Source organism: Tachypleus tridentatus, chromosome 9 (genome assembly GCF_004210375.1).
Source record: "Tachypleus tridentatus isolate NWPU-2018 chromosome 9, ASM421037v1, whole genome shotgun sequence".
In the NCBI taxonomy this organism is placed as follows: domain Eukaryota; kingdom Metazoa; phylum Arthropoda; class Merostomata; order Xiphosura; family Limulidae; genus Tachypleus; species Tachypleus tridentatus.
The window spans coordinates 25,192,878-25,218,803 of NC_134833.1; the positions used below are offsets into that span (position 1 = coordinate 25,192,878).

At 33.2% G+C, this 25,926-nt stretch overlaps 1 protein-coding gene across 1 annotated transcript in view; it reads left to right on the top strand.

Moving 5' to 3' along the window:
- The window catches only part of LOC143227324 (uncharacterized), a 63,161-nt gene extending 45,564 nt beyond the window's left edge, over positions 1 to 17,597 (top strand). The window contains exons 2-10 of the mRNA XM_076458780.1: positions 189 to 281; positions 2,963 to 3,201; positions 6,277 to 6,399; positions 8,414 to 8,554; positions 10,446 to 10,809; positions 12,037 to 12,138; positions 13,591 to 13,761; positions 13,877 to 13,960; positions 16,261 to 17,597. Of these exons, the coding sequence (XP_076314895.1) occupies positions 189 to 281; positions 2,963 to 3,201; positions 6,277 to 6,399; positions 8,414 to 8,554; positions 10,446 to 10,809; positions 12,037 to 12,138; positions 13,591 to 13,761; positions 13,877 to 13,959 (1,316 nt within the window). The 3' untranslated portion in view covers position 13,960; positions 16,261 to 17,597. The remainder of the gene's footprint in view (positions 1 to 188; positions 282 to 2,962; positions 3,202 to 6,276; positions 6,400 to 8,413; positions 8,555 to 10,445; positions 10,810 to 12,036; positions 12,139 to 13,590; positions 13,762 to 13,876; positions 13,961 to 16,260) is intronic.
- The last annotated feature ends 8,329 nt before the right edge of the window (positions 17,598 to 25,926 follow it).

A 25,926-nucleotide genomic window follows, 5' to 3' on the forward strand; every position in this document is an offset into this window, starting at 1 on the left:
CGTTCAATCGTTATTCTTATAATGCACTCGTGGCTCCAAAATATGATAATATGACACGAACTAGAACTCCAGAACCACATTCTCAACAGGCTGCTTTCATCTCCTTGATACTTTCACGAACCAAGATATTAATTATTAATAACAGCTTCTAAGTTTTGTAGCATACTTTTTAAACTCTTTCATTGCAGATCAACAAGGCGTTGCTCTTTTAGAGTCTAAGACTGTCCACAGTGAGAACGTCAACGGTCACCAAATATCTAGTGAGACTAAACAAAGTGAGGGTAAGTTAAGGTCTTGATTTTAAACTATATGCGCAATAAAAGGCTGTTAAAGTAACAAAACACATATTTTAAATTCATTAGTATTTCCAATATAATTCATTTCTGTAAATGTAACAATCGTTTCTTCACAATACACTTGAATCTAATACTTTTATAATTGATATAATCTATATATTGAGAGAGATGTAACATAACAAAAATAGCATATTAAGGTAAAATAGTGTTTTCAAGGTGTACGTGTTATGTTTCGAAATGTCTTTTAAAAATTCAACCTACCACTTGTCAGTTATACCGGTTTCGAAGAATTACGCTCTTCATCACTAACTCTAGACAAGGGCAAATCGAAAGAATAAAACTGGGCGTTGTGTGGAAGATGAGGTTACATGTTTCTAAATATCTTTTACTCACACAATACTCATATATTTTTATAAATTGGGCTTCAAATTTAGTTTGAAGTATATTAAACAGCTTGTGTGCTAAATAATTCACAATAATAAATTATTAGTATTAATAATACGTATTTTGGAGAATCCTAAATAAGTGTGGGATTGCTATGAGAGCAAAAGACAATTCAAAACACCGTACATATGACATAAACGCCACTGTTGTATTTCAGAACAGCTGGTATGGGTATTAACACTTATTGATAAGCAGAGAACGACGTTTTGACCTTTCTAGGTCATTTTCAGGATAACTTCTTTTTTTTAACCTGAAGATGACCTGAGATGGGTTTCTCATCATCAAGAAACTCCACTACTATATTAAACCTAGTCTAATCATTTCGATTTTTTATTCCATATGAGTATTCGGCATCCGAATAGTGAAAGCGAGTTTTCTCGGGTCACTCACGTTACGTCACACACATAAAATCTGTATTGGATTAAATTATTCCAGCCGTCCTGAAGAACCATAAGTTCCAGAATCGGCCATTGAATTTTTTGATAGTCGTCGGCTTTTCTGCTGCTGTTTGCTTGCTTAAAAGCTACTATTAAGCCGAGATCAATTAAATTATTATTATTTTCTTTTTTTATTTTATTATTATTTTTGTAAGTATATGTACATATATGTATACTTTTGTGTGTGTCTTCTTTTTTTTTTTTTTGGTTCGCGGACTCTGAATATATGCTATCTAAATGATCATCATCACGGGCGGGGCGAAGAAAAGTAATACTTCTGAGCGCCTCCAGTTATATCTCATCCTGAGCTTTAGCATGAGGTCAGATAATTTTTAACCGAAACTACTGCCTCGCTCTCTGCTCTGCTCTTTGCTTTGTTTTTATGTTTTTATATGGCGTTATTAATGAGAGTTGGAAATCCCAGAAAGTGATATAATTCGGTATCAAATTTTTAATTTTATATTATAATAGAACTCTTGCTTGAATGATACTGGAAAGACGTTTTTATTACACAATGTGCAACTCCCAACTTCGCGAAATTTTTATCCTGTGTGCATATAGATTTACAATAGAGATCGCGATTTTCCCATTTCGGCCCCAATTCCTGTCACGGAGAACTTCATTTTTCTCCATTTTCAGGGTGCATTTATGACGTCAAGAATACATAACATGCTCATCTAATGCACTGGTGCCATCTGTATAAATATAATAGTACTATGTTGTATGTCCATGAATATACTTCGGAGGGTGTATGTGGAGGTTTATTAGATCCATGGGAAAATATACACATATTTTCAGTTTTGTATTTTACATTTTTGTATTTGAGTTTTTGTGGTTTTTTTTTTACCAATACTTCGCCCTTGTTGATGGATCTTCACCACATATGGCATGAAGGTTTGCTGAGTCCAGGAGAAGATACATTCAAACTTACGGTTTCACATTTTGTGTTTCACTGTTTTCATGGGTGTTTTGGGGCTTTTGGAAATTATATATAAAGAAAACAACTTTTCATGTTCTAAGATAACCTTTCATTAATCGTAAACTTACATAACTTCTGTCTAGGGTACGGGCACCCTAGCTAGTAATATAATGAGATAGATTAGGCTCCACATGTAATTTTTAGTACATCAACAGTTTTGCCTTCCTGAATAATTCATAATAATAAACGAGTAATATCAATACTTCATATTGTTAAAATTCCTTGTAAAGGTTTTTAATCAGATTGCTCCACTCTTTTTCCACACGTCAAACTCTCAGGCATAGGAATTATAAATCCATACCGTTTTGTTTAGTTTGTTTTGTTTCTGTTGTTTACCTGTTTCCTTCAGTGCTTGGGTTTTCCTCCTTTACGCGGCCAGTTCTTTTTCACATTGTATTTTCTTTTTATTAAGCCTACCTATACCGCCAACAGAACGAAGGGGAAATGCTTAATTTCTGATCACCCCTGGATATCCCTCTTCCAAATATCTGCCAGGTTTATGTGATGCATATAATATACGCTCCACAACTATATGAAGCCTAGCCTTATTATTTTGATCTGCTTTCGTACATGGTATTTTAGTAACAAGTGCTAAATCTATTGACAGACAAAGGTTCGTACTTAGTTTTGGTGTTTTAAGTTATTTATGTAAAAGAGATAAGTATGGTTAAAATATTATAGAAACGCGTGAGTTTTTTCGGACTAGAAAAAGAAAATATCTACAACTAAATATCTCTTTTTCATATATGTTTAATCATAGTCGGAGAAATATATATATATATATATATTTTTTTTTTTCCGGTTAGTGAAAGATCTTGTAAACAACCAGTATTTGGCTAAGTGGAGACAAACCCAAGATTCAAAGCAAGAACCCAATGAAGGAAAACCACACATAACAACAAAAACTGAACTGGATATTCCACCATTGGGGATTCATAGAACGAACATAAAAAACGACGAAAACGTTTACGAATATGAATCAAACAATGAACAGAAGAAAAACTCTGATAGTTGGGAGTCTTCTGATATCCGAGACAGAACTGAGGTAGAGAAGAATTTACATGTGTGTTTCAGCTAGCATATAAAAGTAGTGTTAGACCAGCAACACTTGAGTGGTGGTGATGATATGAACTCGTAATAGACTGTCTGGGAGTTTAAGGTGTAAGGAAAAAGGTGCTAAACCTAAGCATTATAAGTAAACTTGTCTTCAACACATCTGGAGTCGAGATAATTTTTTTCTGTCAGTCGATTAAAGTATACTAGCCTTGTGGCCGTGCTAAAGTTTTCAAGCTCCAAAAATTTTGCTGTGTTCACCAAACAGATGTAAATACCAAGGAAGGATTTAGCGGTCTGCTAAAGCTAACCGGGGCACTATCTGCTTTCGTTTGATGTACGAGGGCTGTTCAAAAAATACGCGGACTGACGTCATAAAACACAATGTACTTTATTTAGAAGTTACAGGTCTGGGACCCCTTCAAAGTACTCTCCTCCCAACGCACACACTTATCCCAACGGTGTTTCCACTTGTTGAAACAGTCCTGGTACGCTTCTTTTGTAATGTCCTCCAGCTCCTTCGTCGCATTTGCCTTAATCTCGGGAATCGTCTCAAATCTTCTTCCTTTCAAGGGTCTTTTGAGTTTGGGAACAAGAAAAATCGCAAGGTGCAAGGTCAGGTGAGTAGGGGTGTGGGGAAGAACAGTGATCGAGTGTTTGGCCAAAACTCACGAGTTCTGAGGCACAAATTTTGCAGCAACGCGGTGCATCTTCAATTTTCGGTCAAAATCTCGTAACAAGATCCAACTGATATCCCACACTCTTCAGCAAGCTCCCTGACAGTCAGACGTCGATTTGCCCGCACCAGGGTGCTGATTTTGTCAACGTGTGGGTCGTCAGTTGACGTGGAAGGACGTTCAAGACGCTCGTCATCTTCAATGGACTGTCGACCATCCTTAAAACGTTCATACCACTTGAAACATGCCGTACGCTTCATAGCAACATCACCGTAAGCCATATTAAGCATAGCAAAAGTTTCAGTCGCAGATTTTCCAAGTTTAACACAAAATTTCACAGCAAGTCGTTGCTCCTTTAGGTCATTCATTCTGAAATCTGCCAAACGAAAAAATCGCACTTCACTTAAAACCGCGTAGCTAATACACAAATGAAGGTATCTGCAATCGGAAATTGGCGTCGTAATCAGCTGATCTGTGCGAACCTAGCGACACCAAGCGGATTCCCCTGGAACCAACTGGAGCCGCGCAATTCAAACAGTCCGCGTATTTTTTGAACAGACCTCGTACAATGTTGATATGAGTAGAACCTGCTGCTTCCCACTTTTTTCATCAGCTGACTAGTGATTTTGAGCTTAAATTCGCCTTTGGTAAATACTAAGGTACATTTTTTATACGTGCTTGTTTAACAACTTTACGGTTGAATTTGTTTGTTTCTAGTTAAGAACAAACATAATGGGCTAGCTGCACCCTGCCCACGACGAGTATCGAAACCCGGTTTTAGTAATGTAAACCGAAGATATACCACTGTACCACTGAGGGGCTTTTACATTTGAAAATTTAATCAAAAATGCCTCAGTTGTGTCGTCTCAAAATTAACAAAGAGTTTGTTCCGATTTCAAATTGTCACCTACGATAGGCTATTTATAATTGCCGTGGAATTAATTAAATGATGTTTGATTATTTCTTTGAGTATCTAAATTCGTATCAACGAACTGTGATTATCATGTGAAATATGTTACTGGTTTTAAGAACATTTTCAACTTTAGGGAGAAACGAAGTGTTGTTTTCATGATCAAGTAGAATATATTAATATTTTAAAATCTGAGTGAATATACAAATATTAAAAAAACTAAGTGATTATATGAATATCAATAATCTTAATGAGTATATATGTATTAAGAAGCTCCGTTAGTATATTTATATGAAAAGCTTCTTCAAAATATTAAAGTTAAAAACCTACGTGTATACATTAATATTAAATAGCTAAGTGAATATATTAATATGAAAAACGTAATTGATTTACTTTCTTTGTGTACGAAACTAATGAATGTTAATAATATTTTTCTACGTCTTAGAGTTCCAGCAAGTCAAACATGTTTATTCTTATGCTTTAGAAAAAAATTGAGTTGTTGTTTGACTGTAATAGCGTGCATAACAATACAGCTTTCTGAAAACATATAAGTATCTCTTTATAACGAAGATGGAAAATGTTTTGCGCCACTATAAATAAAACAATTTATGAAACCTAGAAAATTGCATAAAATTTATATATACTTTACCTGCTTACCTTAAAATATTTTCAACTACAACATTAACTATTGATCTACGCCAAAGATTATATTTTTCATTTAAAAAATCGTCGGTTTCATGATTTTAAAATTTGTAGTTGCTCTTAAGAAAAAAGGTGGAAAGTCAAAAGTATATTCTAGACTTCCCTTGTAATTCATTTCTAAACTGGCTTTTCTTATTTACAGGATTACTACATTTTTTAAACCGATGTTTGTTATTGACAGATTAAATTTTTAAACCGACTTTTGTTACTCATAGGATTACTACACTTTTAAATTAACTTTTGTTATTCACAAGACTATTACATTTCTAAATTGGCTTTTCTTATTCACAGGATGACTACAATTTTAAGTCCACTTTTATTATTCACAGAATTACTAAATTTTTAAACAACTTGTATTCACAAAATTGAACCATTTTAAAATAGATGTTTTTTTATTTACAGGATTATTACACTTTTAAACCGACTTTTATTATTGATAATATTACTACATTTCTAAACTAATTTTAGCTATTCGCAGGATTACCACACTTGTAAACTTACTTTTGTTATTTACAGAATTACTAAATTTCTAAAGTTACGTTTGTTATTGACAGGATTATTATATTTCTAAATGACTTTTTTTATTCACAGGATTAATACATTTCTAAACTGGCTTATAATCACAGAATTAAACCATTTTTTAAGCAGACGTTTTTTATTCATAGGATTACCACACTTATAAACTTACTTTTGTTATTTACATAATTACTAAATTTCTAAATTGACGTTTGTTATTCAAAGATTACTACATTTCTAAGTTAGTTTTCATTCTTCGCAGGATTACTACAGTAAATTTTCAGGCCTCCAGTACTCCCCTGCCGACTTGGCTGAATACATCCTGAAGACTGACGACGAGAAAGGCGTAGCAATGGCAATTGATGAATTACTGTCTGAAGGAATGGTAGGCTTAATTAAAAAAATTAACAAGTGAACTCAGAAACAAACAAAGTTCTGTTAGTTGTCGTTTATGCCATTCTAGAACGTATTTCAAGTGGTGTAATAACTAAGTACACTGTCAGTTTATGGTGTTACAATTCTTAAGTAATATTTACATGTAACAAGTTACAGGTGTCAAACATATGTAAGGAAACTTCTGTCTAATTGAAAATGTTCCTGACTGAGTTGTAGTTATAAGGGTGAAATGTACTTTAATGCTGTATCTGAAAAATACCTTTTGATTGATGTCACAAGTGTCTTAGTTGTGAATTTATGTTATATTTAGAAGCTTCAATACCAAATTATTTCTAAATTTGAGCTTATTCAAGAAGAAACCAATTGTGTTTTCAAATAAAAAAAATTACACAAGAATGATTTTTTTTGTTTTTAAATTTCACGCAAACCTTCACAAGGTTTGGTTTGAATTTCACGCAAAGCTACACGAGGGCTATCCGTGCTAGCCGTTCCTAATTTAGCAAAGACTAAAGGGAAGGCAGTTAGTCATCACTACCCACCGCCAACTCTTGGGCTAGTGGCATTGACCATCGCATTATAACGCCCCCCCCCAGCTGAAAGGGCAAGCATGTTTGATGTGACGGGGGATTCGAACCCGCGACCCTCGAATTACGAGTTGATTACCTTAATCACCTGGCCATGCCGGGCCTATATCAGAATGAAAGAATAATTTCTACATGGCATGATAAAAATTCTTATCTGTACTATGTTAATTTTAGGTTAAACTCAGAAGTTTAATTGTTCATTCATACTTGACTCTTAAAGAACTGAGAACTGGAACGACTGTCATAATAAAATCAAAAGAATAAAACAACTATGTTAAGAATTTCTAAAATGCTAACTTTTCATCGTAGTTTCATAATAACATCATAGAACGCAATCTCTAAAAAAAAAACAACACACACATGAAGACTAATGTGTCATAATATTTTATGCCATTAAGATCTTGTAAAACATATGGCTGCTGCATTTCGTGTTTAGAAGAATTTTGTGAAAGTCCGTAACTTACAACAGTGTACAACCAGGGAGTTGTTATCTGGTTGGTCTTTTGATAAGTACAAAGCTCGAGTTACTAAAGGACACCACCAGGAAATCTCGAATTTTTATTCTTTATTTTCTTGGGAAGAATATCATTTCTAAATAACAGAACGAAAAAAAATTGTGCGTCATATGCTTAAAGATTTTTAATTTTGCGCAAAGCTACACAAGGGCTACTTGCATTAATCGTCTCTAATGTAGCAGTGTAAGGCTAGAGGGAAGGCAGCTAGTCATCACCACCCACCGCCAACTCTTGGGCTATTCATTTACGAATAGTGAGTGGGATTGACTATTGAATTATAACGCCCCCACGGCTGCTTGGTGTGATGGGGATTCGAACCCGGAACCCTCGAAGTAGGATGCTTTATCCACCTGGCCATGCCTAACGGTACTATTATACATTTATGCTAATAATTGTTTGTAATTAAGACGGGAATTTTTCCAATCATTTTATAAAGAGAGTCATATTATTAGTTGATATTGTTTTACATTGTAAATTAATGGCAAGTGTTAAAATTAAACCTGTCATAACTTTAAATATTTATAGTCTTTATTAATCTAAGATGAGTGTATTATAAATCAAACAATAAAAGATTATAACCCGAAGAAATAAGTATTTGATTTTACTCCGTCATTTTGAGTTAAAGTAACAAATCAGAAAAAAAAAAGTTACAAATGAAAGTTGAAAAAAACTGAAATTCGACTGTAGATCTTCCAAGTTGTCAGCCATTTGTTTGTCATAAAAATTACACGATTTAATTAATATTTGATGAATTTTAACATTGATAAAGCTAATGCTTGTACTAGTATGATACCATTGGCTGATTTAATGTTAATTCTGGAATTGTACACGTATTTTCAACTTTTGAAATATAATCACGAATTAAGTAATTAAAACAGCTGTTTTACATTTTCGTGATTTGTAGATGAACAGAGAACAAGCAATTGACTATCTACAAAACGTGAAAACTGAATTAAACTACATGAAAGAACAATATGAGATATCTCGCCATCTGAAGGAAGTGTCTGAAAACAACGAGTTGAAAAGAACCGAGTCAGATGATGTGGTAAGTACATTTCTGAAAAAATAAAACAAAAACTGTTAGATTTACCTAAAATCTTTTATACAACTCTATTAATTAATCATGTAGTTTTTTTCTGAAAAGAGCTCGAAGAAATAAAGATACAATATAAATCTGAGGAATCATGTGTAGTGATCCAATGTTTGTGTATAATGATAGTAACTTTGAAGAAATATGTGCATTGATTAAATGCTTGTATGTAAGGATGATAATTTTGAAGAGCCATTTGTGGTGACTAAATGTTTTTATATATTGATAATCAGTTTGAATAACCATACTTGGCATGCCAGTGTTTGTATACAATGATAGATAGTCTTAAAAACTGTGTGTGCGGACCAAGTGTCTGCATATGTATATATATATATATATATTTTAGTGAAATTAAATAACTACATCCAAATGAAACCAAATCAGTAAACAAAATCATGAGGAAGGACTGCGTTGAAAAGAGCAAATCCCAACCTCTGATTAATTGTATTATAATAATAAATTTTAAGCCATAAATAAAACATATTAAAATTAAACAAATACGCTGCATATTTTTAAAAGGATTCTATGGTACAAGCTACAACGGGGGATTATAAAATGTATCCTAGGTTTTGGAGGTGACTGAAGAAGTAGGACCCATATTGCAGTGGGTATACACCGCCATTCAGTCTTAACCTCCAATTCGCTAGTCTCACATAAGAAGATTAAAAATTTAGAAATCAGGAGAGCGAAATGTGGGTGCTCAAGCCCACAACGTCCCATAAGAAGATTAAAAATTTAGAAATTAGGAGAGCGAAATGTGGGTGCTCAAGCCCACAACGTCCCACATCTATATCATCGTTCACTACCTGCAAACAGTTGTGGGAAGATGACTGCTTTCCCAAGTTAAAATAATAAAAAGAAAAACATAAACATAAAAAGATGAAAAATAAAATAAAAAATAAAGTACTACCATTTGGGGATAAATAAGATAAAACTTACCACTTGAATTTAGTATTCCTGCCCCAAGTGCGGTAATGGCACTAATTAACACGACATCAGTAAAGTGATAGTTTACTGCGATTGTCGTGCTTTTAAATGCGGCTCAAGGTGCACATCCGCATAAAGTAGTGCCAATTTATTAAATGGCCTTATTTTTAACTAAAAATAATATTTAGTAAAAACTGTGCGTAGTGTTTGTATATATTGATAGCTAGTTACTGTGGTTACCACAATGATTTTTATTCATTTGTATGTATGCATATGCGTATTTTCATATAAGTCTACTTTGTTTAGCGGATGGAGAAGTTACCCAAATGCGTACTCTGGCTAGTATTGAGAGTTTGTTTCATAACTGTACAAACACTGTAATATATGAGAAGAAGATAGAGTATTTATATTATAATACGTTCTATGTGTAATCAAAAGGGTTAATCAACGAATTTGATGTTAAGTAATACCAATAGGTAGCGTTTCATTTTTATACTATATTTTTATTTAATATCAACAGAATTCATCTTCAATGTGAATTTATCCCCATTTGCTTACGTTTTACCAACAGCCACTTGCAGTAGGTTTTCAGCATAACCCACAACTTAGGGTACTCGCTTGAGTTTTCACTGTTTTGACTAATGGTTTTGAAAATATTTGTGATGGTACCAAGAAGAAATTTTTCTAAACTGATAATGTTGAGGTTAAACTTGGATATTTCTTGAAAGAGCGAATTATAAGTAATGACGTTTTCTCTTCAGTCTAATTCTAGTTTCTTTGAATAAACTTTTTAGTTTTCATTATTAGTGTTCTTTTCTACGTAATATAACGTTTGTTTATGTATGTGGAACGCACCTTTCTATCTTCTTCGTTTGGCTCCGTTTTCTTTTACGAGCTTAATGAAATATTACTATTTCAGAAAAACAGTTTGAGGCAACAGAACTTTCCCATCAAAAGTAACAAACAAAAAGGAACCGGTATTCCAAAAGAGCCATCAGTAACACGTCCCACTGAAAAACCACAAGTCACAACAGCTATTACTGTAGCTCCTAAGCCTAAACCTAGCGATCAAACTTCCGCTATCCGACAAACTCTGGCTTTTCGTTCCCAACCAAGCTTACACAAAACTTCCATCTACGACTCAATGAAAAAACAACCAGAAATCGATATGGCTATGGTTATGGAAAAACTTCGGGCTGCTGGTTCTTTATATGAAGACTACACCTTGAAAGAAATAGTCTACCAGCTAGCAAAGGACATGTTCGAACAGAGTATACTCAGAGGTATCAATTCAGCTTTAAAAAATTATCATACATGTTTGCTTTTAATGTGTATTCTCTTTCTCGCGTATCACTTTCATCACAAGTTAAAATTTTGAAAGTTTATTCTTATTTAAGTGTATTTAAGATATGTGTATGTACAAGTATTGTATTATCTCATAAACATAGAAAAGTATGGTTTTCTGAAGGGTTTTTTTCAATTATATTTCAAAAAACGACCCTGAATTTACCCCACTACTTATCTCACCTTTTATAAATTCTTAATAATATTATCCTAAAAAATATTAGGATGAAGATAACGACAAAAAACATTCAGCTGTTTCAATCATCTTCAACATTTACATGTAAAAATAACTGTTAGAGACACCTATTTCCTTACCAAACATATTACAGAAAAATTGTAACGAAAGACACAAACATGGCTTACTAAAAGTATAGTTCTTCACTTTCCATCTTCTCATCGTAAGAACGTTTCATTTCCTGCAATGTTTCGGTACTTTTTTTTTTGTAAAAGTTCTAAAATTTATTGTTTTTAGTTCACTAATGATTTTAATAAAATTATTTTTTCTGAAAGTTATGTTGCTTTGTTAAACAGAATTTTTAGTTTACTCTTATTTGGGCCAGTCATGTTCTGGTAACTAGCGTATTGATGTAAGGCTCAAAAAGGTTTGAGATACTTTTGAACATGCTTAGCGCTTTCAGCGTTATGAAAGCAACAGTCAGTTCCAGTATTGACTTGAAGTGGAAGAAAGAGCTGATTGGCTTCTTTTCTTTCCCTTCCAGTTAGTAGTTTAAAATTAGGGACACATGTATCTTAACCCTAGGAGTCTCTGACCTATTTTATTAAGTTACAGTTTGAAATACCTCGAGTGTCAAATAAAAAGTAATAGCACGAGGTTTGTTTTTTTCAATTATTTTTGAATGAATGAAAAACAGCAAACACAATTTGAAATATACATACAAGTCATTAATTAAGACATAAAACAAAGATTTTAAATGTACAGCCACACAAGGAAAAATACAATAAATAGGTTATCATACACGAATATGAGGAACTTTCCATTCTGCTTGTCTTCTTTTAACATCTCAGCCCTAGTAGTTTAGCCCATTGTATATAGTATTGTTAAATATTACATTTTTTGTTATTAATATATATATATATATATGTAAATACCATTTGTGTTAAAAGGTTTCACTAATGATTTCTTTGTTAAATGTGTTCATTTATAGGTGACCCAACAGCGGAAGAAGCGCTTTCCAGGTTTAGCAACTTTCTTGAGGTCCAGGTAGCAACCAACAGGATCTCCAGGGAGATGGAACAGACAATTTTAGGTAGGAAGGGGTGATTTGAATTATCATTGCGAAGAAATATATCTTATTCGGAGGGTTTGTGTTGTTGTTGTTGTTATTTTAAAGCAAAGACACATTAGGCTGTCTGTTGTGTTCACCGCGGGTATTCAAACTTAGGGTTGTAGGATTGTAAACCCGCATATTTACCCACCGGAGGACTAGGCGAGGGGTAATAGTTAATTTAAAGTAGTTTGGAAGGCAAGAAGAGATGTTACATTAAGCAGTTCATAAGTTAACGGTAAACTAGCTGATTTATAAATTATGTGACGTTAATATTGTAGTTACATAAATTATTTTCTGCAGTTACTCGATAATAATATACATTTACAACGCTAGAATCCTGAGTTCGATTCATTGTGACGAACATAGCAGATAGCACAACATGGATTTGCTCTAAAAACATACATATTAACTCGAAAAGACGAACTTTAAATTAAAACAGATTTCATAAAGAAATCAAGTTTCACAAATCCACACTTTATGAAATTCATTCTCATTTGCAACCATAATAAATATTCTAAATTAATTTAAACGATAGCTTGATTGTTAAATGTTTTTCAAAAATAATTTTAATTTTCATACAGGGTGTCAAAAAAAGTCGGTCACCAGGCGCTAAACGTTTGTTTGTTTTTGGAATTTCGCACAAAGCTACTCGAGCGCTATCTCCGCTAGCCGTCCCTAATTTAACAGTGTAAGACTAGAGGGAAGGCAGCTAGTCATCACCATCTACCGCCAACTGTTGGGCTACTCTTTTACCAACCAATAGTGGGATTGACTGTAACATTATAACGCACTCACGGCTGAAAGGGCGAGTATGTTTGGTGCGATGGGGATGCGAACCCGCGACCTTCAGATTACGAGACGTACGCCTTAACCAACCTGACCATGCCGGGCCATCTAAACGTCTATAAACGTTTACATAATTTGCTCAAAATAATTTCTCTTGCACGAATGTGAAAAACGTACAAATCAGATAATGTTCACACGTTCGTTTATGTTCATTGCCATTATCTCAAAATATAATTGCAATGAAAGAAGAAATGCGATAATAATTCACTTGATTTTACAAAATGTAGTAAACTGTGCATATAAATAATACGTAGATTATTTTGTCTCCAATAACAAATGACGTAAGGAACTCTCCATCGAATCACACTTCTTGTTTAGCTGGCTGTGCTGTTTAAATGAGTGTCCGTATGATTAATATCTTCCTATAAAATAAATTATTTTAAATTCAAATATTATAAACTTCGCTTGTTTTCAGCTATTATTTTTTTCCGTAGCACTTTATATACTCTTCAGCAACCGTACAAATCAAATAACTCGATATTCGAAACTTTTAAAATATATTTCATTACTCAAAAATGATAAATATATTTTCGCTCGGGTCACGTCTTTCTCCATATGTTAAAAAGTATCTCATTCTTCTGTTAGATATCGTTAGTGCTGCCCTGATTGACAGTTTTAGGGAACACCCACAGTTTTTCCAGCTGAACGACGGAGCATTTTACGATAATGGTGTAGGTGGCCACCAGAAGCTGTTAAATACCAACCACGAAATGGAAAATTCACTCGGGAATAAACGAGATCATTCACCGGTAGAAGGTAACTTTTTAATCCAATCATACTTTTTATTCAATTAAAAATGTTTTTAACGATTTAAGAAAATAAACTAGTATATTGATTTGATAGCTGATTTTTTATGTCTTTTAATTTATAGATGGAGGAAAGTCCGTATTGGATAGAGCTTCATCTGATATCCAGACCAAACTGGAGAAAAAGAAAACCGTTACTCAGCACTAAGGCAAGTAGTAATTTAACATTCACAGCAGCACCTCGTTATCCCAGAGAACTGCACACGAGACAACAGACTGTTCTGTAACATTTTCAGCATTTAATAAGAGAGCATTAAATGTTTAAATGCGAAATTAACAAAACTTTAGTCGTTAAATTTGTTGCATTTTAAAGTAATTTTAGCACAATAATATATAAATATTTAGAATAAATAAAGTTACACTGATTATAATGACTATTTCAATATCAAACCAATGATGATAAAGTTGTTTTTGCAGTTCACTGTTGTCCATTTGATGAAACACGATATATGCAGATAATAAAACCATACGGTCAACAAGCGTGGAGGTTTATAAGCTAACAAAAAAAAAAAAGAAGAGTGCTTTCACTGTTTGTGACCGATAGGGGGCGCGGAAATTTCGTAAAGAAAGTGCATTATTCAAGATTTATCACATAAGGAAAATATCAATCTAATAAGACAAGTCTGCAATGGTTTCATTGTCTCTATATTTTTACATGCTGAATTCGAAAATGATATCGATTTTTCTTCTTCCGTACAATTTTTTTACAAAAGTCATGTGTTTTTATATGAGTGAATCATTTTCATTGAAATCGGGTTACATTTCATTATGTTTAAAATGTTGAGAACCACTATCTATAAGTTTTTCTAGATCAATTGCTATTATATAAATGGTTATCAGGCCGCCTAAGGTGTCATTTCTGGACAGTATTTGCTGGTGTTTACACTTTGGCGTTATTTTTCTTGATTTAAATGACTCAGACATAGAATATTCTATTATATTTTTACTAAATTTGTTGCAAAATAAACAAAGGCAAAATTTTACAGAATTCGTCAAAAAAACGTATTACGCGTATTATAGTGTCGAAGACTTGAGACAGTGGACTAGAGATAAGAGAAAAGTATTTGTCTTTTGAAATTCCAATGGTCTGGCGTGAGCCTAGAAACCATGAAGATGACTGCTGTTGTTGCTCATGCAAAGTGCAAGGCTACAACACTCGAAATAAAAAGGAATTTTCTTATCCTGACATTCAGTCTGCAAAAATACCTATTGCTCATTAGCCTAATGTGAGAAATGTCCACCTCTCTCAGAAGTGAAACGTAAATAATGGATTTTTGTTGAGCCTCAGATTAGGAATTTTACGTCGGATGAACATTTCTAAAGGACAATGAAGAAAGTTGAAAATGAAGCGTGGGTTGCCTTTAAAGATGTTGTTGACAAATTGTTTTTGAAAGAATAAGGACCCAAGTTATGAAAATATTGCCAGCAACATGCTCGATAATTTCAAAGAGTTGGGTTCGAATATGAGCTTGAAAGTTAATTTCTTATAATCACATATTGACTATTTCCCTGAATATCCTGGTGGAGTCAGCGTAATGCAAGGAAAAGGTTTCATCAAGATATCAAGGAAATAGAAGGGAGAAATTAGGGAAGGGGGAACACCAACATAATGGCTGGTTACTGCTGGTCACTGAAACGACATGCTCGAAACACGATACATAAAAGAGAGACCACAACACGTAGTTTTGAGACTAAATAAGACGTAGAGTTCACAAAGACATCAGAGTGAATGAGGATGTATATTAATTTGACATCAGTGTTATTTCCTTTTCTTTAGTTTATTTCTATTTTTGTTAGCAAACACAATATCAAAGTTGTTCATTGTGGTGAAAGAAATAATAATTTGATCTAAGTAAGTGTTTTACTTCCTGATTTGTAAAAATTCTTACGTGATTTTTTCAAAATAATAATATTATTTTCGAAATCTGCTCAGTTGAATTACAGAAAATCTATTATTAAAATAAAAACAATTTTCATGAAATTTAAATAATTTAAATTCAGAGGACAATGGAATAAGTGAAGACATACTGGTTGCAGATAAAGGATCTATCAAATTAGTATTTTATTTTTGTTGTTTTTTTTATACAAAATGTAGTTTAAAATAAAAAAATTTTCACTTGCTAATATCAGGGAAAGGAATAGTGGAAAGATGATAGATATTGTTTACATTTTCCATCCAAAATCTCGTGACCTTAAGTTGAAACGTAGTAACCATAATAAGTTAATGTTCTGCTTTGTAAATATGTACGATTTCAACGCCTGTGTGTGTGATAAAGTTCTTAGGGTAGCAAGTGTCAACAGGTATGCTTAACTAAATGAATGTGTTTCTAGTAAGACTATTGCAAAAAGACTAAAACAGTTTAGTTATTTTTATTTTATTTTTTATATGAATTTATGTTAATTCAACTGCTTAAGAGATAGTAACTATACAATTTTATTTTCCTTTCAGGAAAGATTGCCAAACAACAAATGTGTAAGGGGCTTGAAATACGTAATTACTATTCACTCTGTTGTGTTTGATCAGTTTGCTCTCATTGTTCCCACTTTCGCTCTCATTGTGATAGATGGCGCTGCTAATTTCTCAACCCTGTGGTGTGTGCGTGTGTGATATTCTCCATAATTTCCAACACGGACGTTTCAATCTATTTCTGCTTCGATATTATATATAGGTATATAGAAATATTTTATTCAAATGTGATGAGAGAGCTTAATGAACACTGCAAAATTATATGAGCTTTTTATATTTTTAGATTTAGGTCTCTTAATTGTATATTGAAAATACTAAAATGATTATGTATTATACTAAATGCAAGTGGTTATGTATATAATATATTCTGTATGAGAAAACATTCTTCCTCTCACATGATTACAGTGTTATTATTTTTATTGTTATTCAATTGAAAAAGTTTGTGATATAAAGATATCCAATAGTTTTGATTTTTTTCACCTTATAGTTGTTATCACATATTAATATCTTCTATTTTAATTTTTTTTAATTTTTATGATGGATAGAGCACAGAGAAAGTGTTGAACCAAAAAACTATAAAATTTTAAATACTAAGCCCGAATAATGAAATAGTTTCTTAATTTTAAAATCAGATGCATTGTATGAATTTTTAAAACCAAACAGACTAGCACCAGACACAAAATTTAGTTTGTTACTAAAAAATATTTAAACTTAATAGTCATATTTGTCTTTATTTTGAATTGAGAAACAACCTTATCACACGTACAAGCTTAAAGTAAAATCCATTTAATACTAATTGCTTAGCTGTGCTGTAATGATATATATTTTTTTAATTTTAAATTTTTATCGAAGTTAATGGTTAATATGGTATATTATCCAGTTCAGATATCATTAAAAGTATATTAATTCGTTTAAATTGTTTAGTATTTTTACAGCAGCTGAATCTAGTTGTTATTTTTGTGTTTTTAATTAGTAACTGAAAATATATGTTCTTTGATCCAAAGTAAACTCGTCTAATTCCGTTGAAAAACACTTAATATAAAATATATAATACACTAAAAGACAAATTGCGTTTACGTTTTTTTTTCGTTTCAAAAATAGAATACTTTCCGTTTTAAAATCCCGCTGAGATTGCGTTTTCCAAATGTTTTTGGGAATATTATTCTCACACTCGTATGTAACTTTTAAACTCTTGTCACAATAGTAAATTAAAACATATCCTTATTGTCTTAGATTTTTTAGAATTGCATATCAGCTGTCTGTTAGTACAGAGAACTTGTATATCCCAGACTCCAAAATAAATCTTGATGTTTCGTTTATGTCCCATTTCGAGTCTGTTTATTTTTCCTTTACAATAACTCCAAACATCAGTAATACTACAGTGACTACACAAATAGGGCGCAATTTTGAAAAATCTTTAAGCGATTAATGAAAATGTAAAAATTGGGGATATTATCGTCGCCTATTTCTAAGAAAAATTCACACTTAAAATGCAGAAATGGATTCAATGCATGTAATTGTCAGCTGTCACAAAGAACAGTGAATATATATACAAGTAATAAAACATTTTGCAAATGTAAAATGATGCAGAGATGGCAGTGCCAAAAATAATTCAAACAAGAATATAAGAGGAATGAAGCAGCTATAAGTTTATCATCCCCATATGAAATCCAATATTAATATTTAATGTTACACTGTAAAATGTATGAGTATAAAGTGGTAACGAGGTCAGTTAAGTTGACCGACCTCGTAGCGAGAATCTTTAATAATCAAGACAAGTTTTGACTGAACTTGGTTTTACTTGTACATAAGTTCTAGACTTTGAGTTACAATACATTGATGCCTACTCTGACATGATAATGATATTAGAAATAAGCTGTATACCAACAGTCAGGAATATATAGCTTTCAACTTCAGTATTATTAAAATCAATTATGCATTTTACAGTGTAACATTAAAATAAATTTTAATATTGAAAATCATGCAGGGGTGATCTATGTTTTGCTGTATCATCCCTATGTTGTTGTTTGTATTGTTTTGGGTACTGCAGTCCGTACATTGTTGTACATTTACAAAATGTTTTCTACTTGTTTTGTAATGTGTTTTACCATCTGACTAAAATTTATTGTATTCTATGAATGTGTGTAATATAATTTAACATTATTTGCGTTGCTTTCTTTTTACTCCTTCAATTACATAATATAGAGGTTGGCTCCATAAATACACTGATTGAAGAATGTACAAAGCATTGAGTATACTGCATTGTTAAAGTCATCTCATGTTCATCTGTTATTGGATGGTAATTCGTGTTTTACCCTGTGCTTAAGCTTTTCAAAGAAATGCCGTTTCTCTGTAAGAAAGTTAATTTCAAGGGGTAATGATACATGGTTTGCGTGAGAATTGTGATTTTTAAGAATTACTACAAGTTAATACGTCTACGTGATAAAATCGTGCACTGCCAGGAAACACATAGAGTGGATTTAAATTTAAACCGACGTCAGTGATAAAGTAGTTGTAGAATTATCTCGACTAAAACAAGATGAGCAATTTGGTGAATTGGTCACTTTCTAGTTTTGGTATCTTACACTACATTGATGCCTGCCCTGACATGACCATGATATTACAATAAACAAGCTGCTTACCAACAATAAAAACATACAACTTACAACCGCATAGGGCCCGGCATGGCTAAGCGTGTTAAGGCGTGCGACTTGTAATCTGAGGGTCGCGGGTTCACATCCCCGTCGCGCCAAACATGCTCGCTCTCCCAGCCGTGGGGGCGTTATAAAGTTACGGTCAATTCCACTATTCGTTGGTAAAAGAGTTGGCGGTGGGTGGTAATGACTAGTTGCCTTCCCTCTAGTCTTACACTGCTAAATTAGGGACGGCGAGCACAGATAACCCTCCAGTAGCTTTGTGCGAAATTCAAAAACAAACAAACCAACCGCAGTATTATTAAAGTCAAGCATGCATTTTACAATGTACCATTAAATTTTAATATTAAAAGTCACGTAGGGATGATCTATGTGGAGCTGTATCATCCCTATATTCTTGTTTTCATTATTTTTGGTATTACGATCCCTTGTTTTCGAGCTTGTTTGGTAAAGAAACAAATGAAAGTGAGGAGCAATTATGTTTTAAAAGCAGAATGTTGACGTTTAGTGTGCATATTTATATTATGCCTATTGAGAACCTTAGTTATCTCTGTATATATAGTCTATCGTTTCTATGATTACTTTATACTTGTACATGCATGCGATTCACTCTCTACATATTATTTTATACCCCTGAAACTTTATCGAAATTTACTTTTCAAAACAAGCAATACTGTAGTAGTGAGATTGTTTTCTTTGCTTCTGTAGCAGCACACGTAAACTATTTGCAAAACAATCACCTCCGCCACTGAAGACGGACGGAGGTCATGTTTTACCTCCGCTTGTGTGTGTTAAGTTATGTGCTGGTCAGCAATATTTCTGTAAAACGGTTGAATGGATTCAGAAAAAGATTGATATATATGTTTGAACTATGATCCAACTTAGAAGTGGTTTGATTAGGAAGGGTCAAGGTCACAAAAAAAACTCTTATCTTATGACATTAGACCGGATTCTCACACTATCTATGTACTATAGCTCAGGCAAATATTAACAGAGTTTCATGAAACGTGGCGGATATGTGTAGAATATTGTCCCTCATTGTCCTGATAAAAAATTGTCCGAATCCGTTGATAACGACGGACATATGGACACGTTTCAGTACTGATATATGATCAACGCTGTGTGACGAAGGTATAAACTCTACTTATTTCCTCTCTAATTGTTTCTTTCATTTAAGCTTGCAGCTGCATATAAACCTACCTGTGCTGTGACAATAAAATTACTTAACCTTGATTTCAGCGTTATAAGCCCTCAAGGTAATCGCTGAACAAAAGGAAGAGCTGTTTATAAAACAATAAGCAGATTTTGTTAGTTTATAATTAAGCAAAAGCTGTACACAATGAGCTCTCTGCGATCTACCCGCCATGGATATCAAAACCCAGTTTTTAGTGTTGTAAACCCATATATATACTCCTGTACCATTAAGAGGGGGGACACAGATTTGCTTATTCAGACAGTGTTGTTTGTTCTCGATAGCTAGGCGTAGCCTAATAATTAGTTCACGACCTGTGTATCTGAAGGTGCATGGTTTACTTTACGCTACCAAATAAAAGTAAATAAAATAAAAACAGCAGATGATTACCTTTTGCATTTGGGGCCGTGACTGCATTATAATGATAAAAGTCAAGTCTCATTATTGGACTATAGTAGTGATGGGATTTATTTTCGGAACACAGTTTGGCTCGGGTCCTCTTCCGAGGGGGGTTGTGGAGTTGCTCAGAGTAAGTTGTGGAAAGTATTTGTAACCTCCTTTCTTTAGAGGATTGCTGGGAATAATGAATAGATCGAGAAATGAAGAACCAATTGACAATGTTAAAACCAACTTTCACCGAAATCTACTTGAAAACATATGTTGGCCAATATTCAGTAATATCTTTAGACACTAAATTCGACTAGCTCAGCCTGAAATGTTCTAAAACACATACATGGCACAAAATGTGACAGTTTTAAACAGTTATTAAACTTCTATTTTGTGTTTTCACAAAAACATGCACAGTATTTCTCCTAATTTATCGAGCAAACCAGATAATTGAAGCTGACATGTAAAACAAATAACAATGGATTGAAACAGGTATTCTATTTGTGTTCACAATAGGTTCACAAAATATCACGTCATTTCATTCCGAGGATATCAGGTAATACGTTATTGAAAATGTAAAAACTAAATATTTCACCACCTATATTTACGAATGAGTTTTTTTTAGAGTTATGTTTGCTCTGAGCACTTTGTAAAATAAACGTAAAATACTACTTGACAAACACAATCCTTTCCACGCAGTCATATCCAATGTCTAAATTCAGCTTCGTAATAAATAATCTTCTTTGGTTATTCAAGAGTATAAAAAGAAAGGTAAAGAATATACAGAAATATTTAAACAACCAGATTCCCCAGCAAAGTATCGTCTTGATACCTATAAATAATAATCTCGAAATAATCATCGAATCGAAGTTGCCAATGTAATTGGGTTGTTGTTTTTGAAAGGGTTTGTTGTACCTCCTCGTGTACATTTGTGTGACTTGTTAAAATACTTGTTTTCCTATGGTTTAAATTTTAGTTTGAACTCTTTTGGACATCACAACTTAGATTTTTTCCTAGAGGAATAACGGAATGTATTTTTCATATTGAAGATTTTCAGACATTCTTTTGTACACAGTTTATAAGCAAAGTAAAAATAATCCAGTTGGTGACTTATTTGTTCTGTTTCTATTTCTGCAGCCCCGCGTTGTAATCTGAGGGGCGCGGGTTCGAATCTCCGTTACACCGAACATGCTCGTCCTTTCAGTCGTGGAAGCTTTATAATGTGACGGTCAATCCACTATTCTTTGTTAAAGAGTAGCCCATGAGTTGGCGATGAGTGGTGATGATTAGCTGCTTTCCCTCTCGTCTTACACTGCTAAATTAAAAATGGCTAGCGCAGATATCCCTCTTGTAGCTTTGCGCGAAGTTCATGAAACAAACAAATTTTACATTTGTATGATGTTACGTAATACTTACTTATCTACCTTAGGAACCAAATAAACATTTTCAACGAATCGTTTTTCATATACTACGCTAAAATCTCGGGTTCGATTTCACGCGTTGAACAGATCTCCGTTAGCTCTCTTGTGGTTCTTGAGCTGAAAGGAATCATATACTCACTCTTACTTCCTTCATGGTTCTCCCTGTACTTTTTCATAAAAATAATCAAGATAACTGGAAGCACAAATCTTTATGTAGTTTTTCATTGTCACGTTGAGCAACATGTTTTGAAAATGTGAGACTTCTTTATTTAAAAGAATTGCCAGGATTTTTTTAATGGGATTAAACTAATCTCAAATTAAACATCGTCGTGGTATAATTATCATCAACTTCAAATTTTAATGGAATTCTTGCTTACATGTATGATACTGAAAAAACCTTTTATTACGCTATGTGCAAACCTCATCTTCAAGAAATTTTTATCCTGTGTACATGTAGATTTGCAATAGGGGTCACAATTTTCCCGTTTTATCTTCGTTTCCCGTTACAGGGAAATTATTTTTCTTCATTCTCAGGTTGCAGATAAGACGTCATGAATACGACACACGCGGATGCAATGAACTTGTGTAATGGGTAATCGGCTAGTCTTGATAATAATCAACTGGCTTTTACTTGTTCGAACAATATAAATATCTCAAATTATTTAAATAAGATAATCACCAATCGTCAAGTGTATCTTGACTGGATTATCCCCAAATCAAACTATGTTAGAAATATGTAGAATTTTTTTAGTAACAAATTGTTTGTTTGTTTGTTTTTGAATTTCGCGCAAACCTACACGAGGACTATCTGCGTTAGCCATCCCTAATTTTGCAGTATAAAACTAGAGGGAAGGCAGCTAGCCATCACCACCCACCGCTAATTCTTGGGCTACTCTTTTACCAACGAAAAAACAGTTTTTCACGGCTGAAAGGGCGAATATGTTTGGTGTGACGGGAATTCAAACCCGCTACCCTCAGATTACGAGCCGAATATTTTAACCATCTGACCATGCCGGGCCCGAGTAATAAATTAAGATTTACTTATTTTTGAACTAGAACTTTGAAAATATAAAATCATGTTTCTGCAATAGTAGAACTTAATAATTTCAACAAATAAAAACAAACAAACATACAAACTGGAATCTCCACATACAAACTGGAATCTCTACTTTGATTATCTTCAAAGCTAATGATAATACAGTAATTTATTGAACAGGAAATATAAAAAAAACATATTTAATGTGAACGTTTTATTTTAGTGAAATATTTCAGGTGTCTTATTTTCAAAAGTGTTCAGTAACAGTCTTTCTTAGCTATTCCTTCTTTTGAAATTATGATAACACTTTTATAACATTTCTTACGTAACTTACGTGTAACTAGATATTAGTTCGTTTGTTTTAGGGCAAACGTACACTACCAAACGCGACAGGTTGAATATCTCTTCTGATCTTATTACTGTCAGTTCTTATCTGTAAGTTCAGCTGTCTACCTGTCTGACATGTTTGTCTATAGCCGGACGATCAACTCTAAAATGGCGAGATTCATGAACAGACATGTGGCTAAGTTGAACGTAACGATAAAGTTAGTGAGCCCACTAGCACAGGTCTGCACACTGGATTCTGCTGATTACTCTTCTGTAGTAATTAGTGCTTATCAGTATTTCGTAGTGGACCTTTCAGATGAAGAGTTTTCTACTTCGCAGTGAATAGAGTTGGGCAGAGAGGGAGGAAAATTTCTGTTGGTGAGAACTGCGATGCTTCAGATGTTAAATTTGACAACTTCACACCTCTTTGGTGAATCGTGAAAGAAGTTGATCACTTCTGTCACAAGTGTTAAGAAGTGTCGTAGAACACTTTTCACAGTTTTCTGAACCAGGGTTTGTTATACGTCTTTGTCCACCCACCATTATCCTTATCACAACTTCCAGGATTAATCAATAAACACATTTGTTGTATTATAATATATCCTTTAACCATGCCTGATTGGTTTATGGTTTTCCTCCAGTTTTATCGAGATAATAATTTTTCCTTCCCTTGTGAATAACCTCTATATATCAGTTATTAATTACGACATTTCTGAATGTTGTCTTTTTCATTGGGTTTTTCTTTCAGTTTCCTAACAAGAACTGAAATTTACTCTCCAAATTTTTGTACCACTGTTATCATTCTTCTTTGTGAGTGCAAAAGTTCAGAATGTCTGTTTAGACACAGTTGGGGATGATTTTCTAGCTCTATTCTCGTCCACTGTTCTTTCAAGGTAAACTCTTCATTAACCACTTGGTTTTAATAGAACCTTTCCTAATCTGATTGGTGCCCGCCACGTGTCTTTTATAATTGGCTTTTGCTCCTTTTTTATACAATCCTTCTTGTTTTACGTCAGAAGATCTATTTAACTTATTTTGATTTCATCATCTCGTTTTATGTCAGAAGACCAATCTTGATCATTTTTCATTGGTAGTTGTCCTTACCGACAGGGAGCCTTGCATGGCTAGATGGATAAAGCACCCGTTTCATAAACTGATGGACGATCTTTCAGTCGTGTGGAACGTTATAATGTGACGGTCAATCCCACTTTTCGTTGGTAAAAGAGTAGCCCAAGAATTGGCGGTGGATGGTGATGATTAGTTGCCTTCCCTCTAGTCTTACACTGCAAAATTAGGGAGACGGCTAGCGCAGATAGCCCTCGTATATCTTTGCGCGAAATTCAAACCAAACCAAACCTTAACGACTGGGACATTCATTTGATTTTTCAAAGCTATTACTTCACTTTCGTTTATTGGTTTTACCTTTTGCTCTTTAAAAATAAACTTTTCTTAAAAAAGTATTAATTTTATTATAAACACATGATCGGCTAAGGTTCTTACAAGGAATAAACTTTCCTTGTGTTGGTCAGTCAACACAATGTATTCATGCTTTCTTTTATTTTTCTTATCATTCATTTTTATTTATTGTTATAACCCGAATCATTAGTTATTTTCAGGCCGACTGGTTGTATATTATATGCCTGAGTTATCTTTTATCCTAGGTAAAGGGATCATTTGTATTTCAGTTCTAAAAGTCAATCATATTATTTCATTAATACCAATGAAAATATTAATTATACTATATCTTCCTTTGATCTGGCAAAACCTGGTTATGCTTCACATCAAGACATTTCAATATTCTGATGATATTCTTTTACTACTTAATAATTGTGCTATTTGTATATCTTATTCATGTACTGCATGTTACAGACAAGAAGAAATCATAAGTGATATCATGATATCTTTGTATCTTATAACCATTCATGGATAATACAGAAAGATATAGATCGACATTACACGTAATATAAGCTGGTGGCAACCAAGATATTGTAATTATCACACAATAATCTATATACACGCTATCACGAGCTAGCACTAAGCCTTAGTCTCAAGGTAAAGCCTTTTCACTTTAGACGTCTTGTTATTTTTTGAGGAAAGACAACTATAAGTGGCACCAATTACCAGTTAGTTGTCATGAGCGTGGCATGACATAGTTGTAAGTGTGCCGAGCTGACGGTTGAAAAGTCCGAGTTGAGATATGTCGCTAAAAACCTTCTTCAACTGTGAGGACATTATAAAAATAAATGTAACACCTCAACTCAAATTAAATACAGCAATTCAGTTGTCACGCCAAATTTTAGTTGAGCAAAGTGCACAATTTAATTATCTGTGAACTTTATGCAAAAAATTAGTTATTTCCTTAAAGACATATCAAATGGAAGAATGACAAATGTAAATTTAAATGAGCTGATTAAAACTGGGATGTTTTATGTAATAATAAAAACAAATAATTGATGATTTGTAAACTAAAAAAACTGATTATTGTGTTTCGTAATTTAGCTTAAAAAGCAGTCATTTAATAATACAACCGTGTATTTACCTTTATAGTTTATGCAAATACACACTTAGAAGTTGTACAACAGTAAGAAACTTGAAATGTATGCGTGCCTAGACAGCAATACCAGCTAGGAA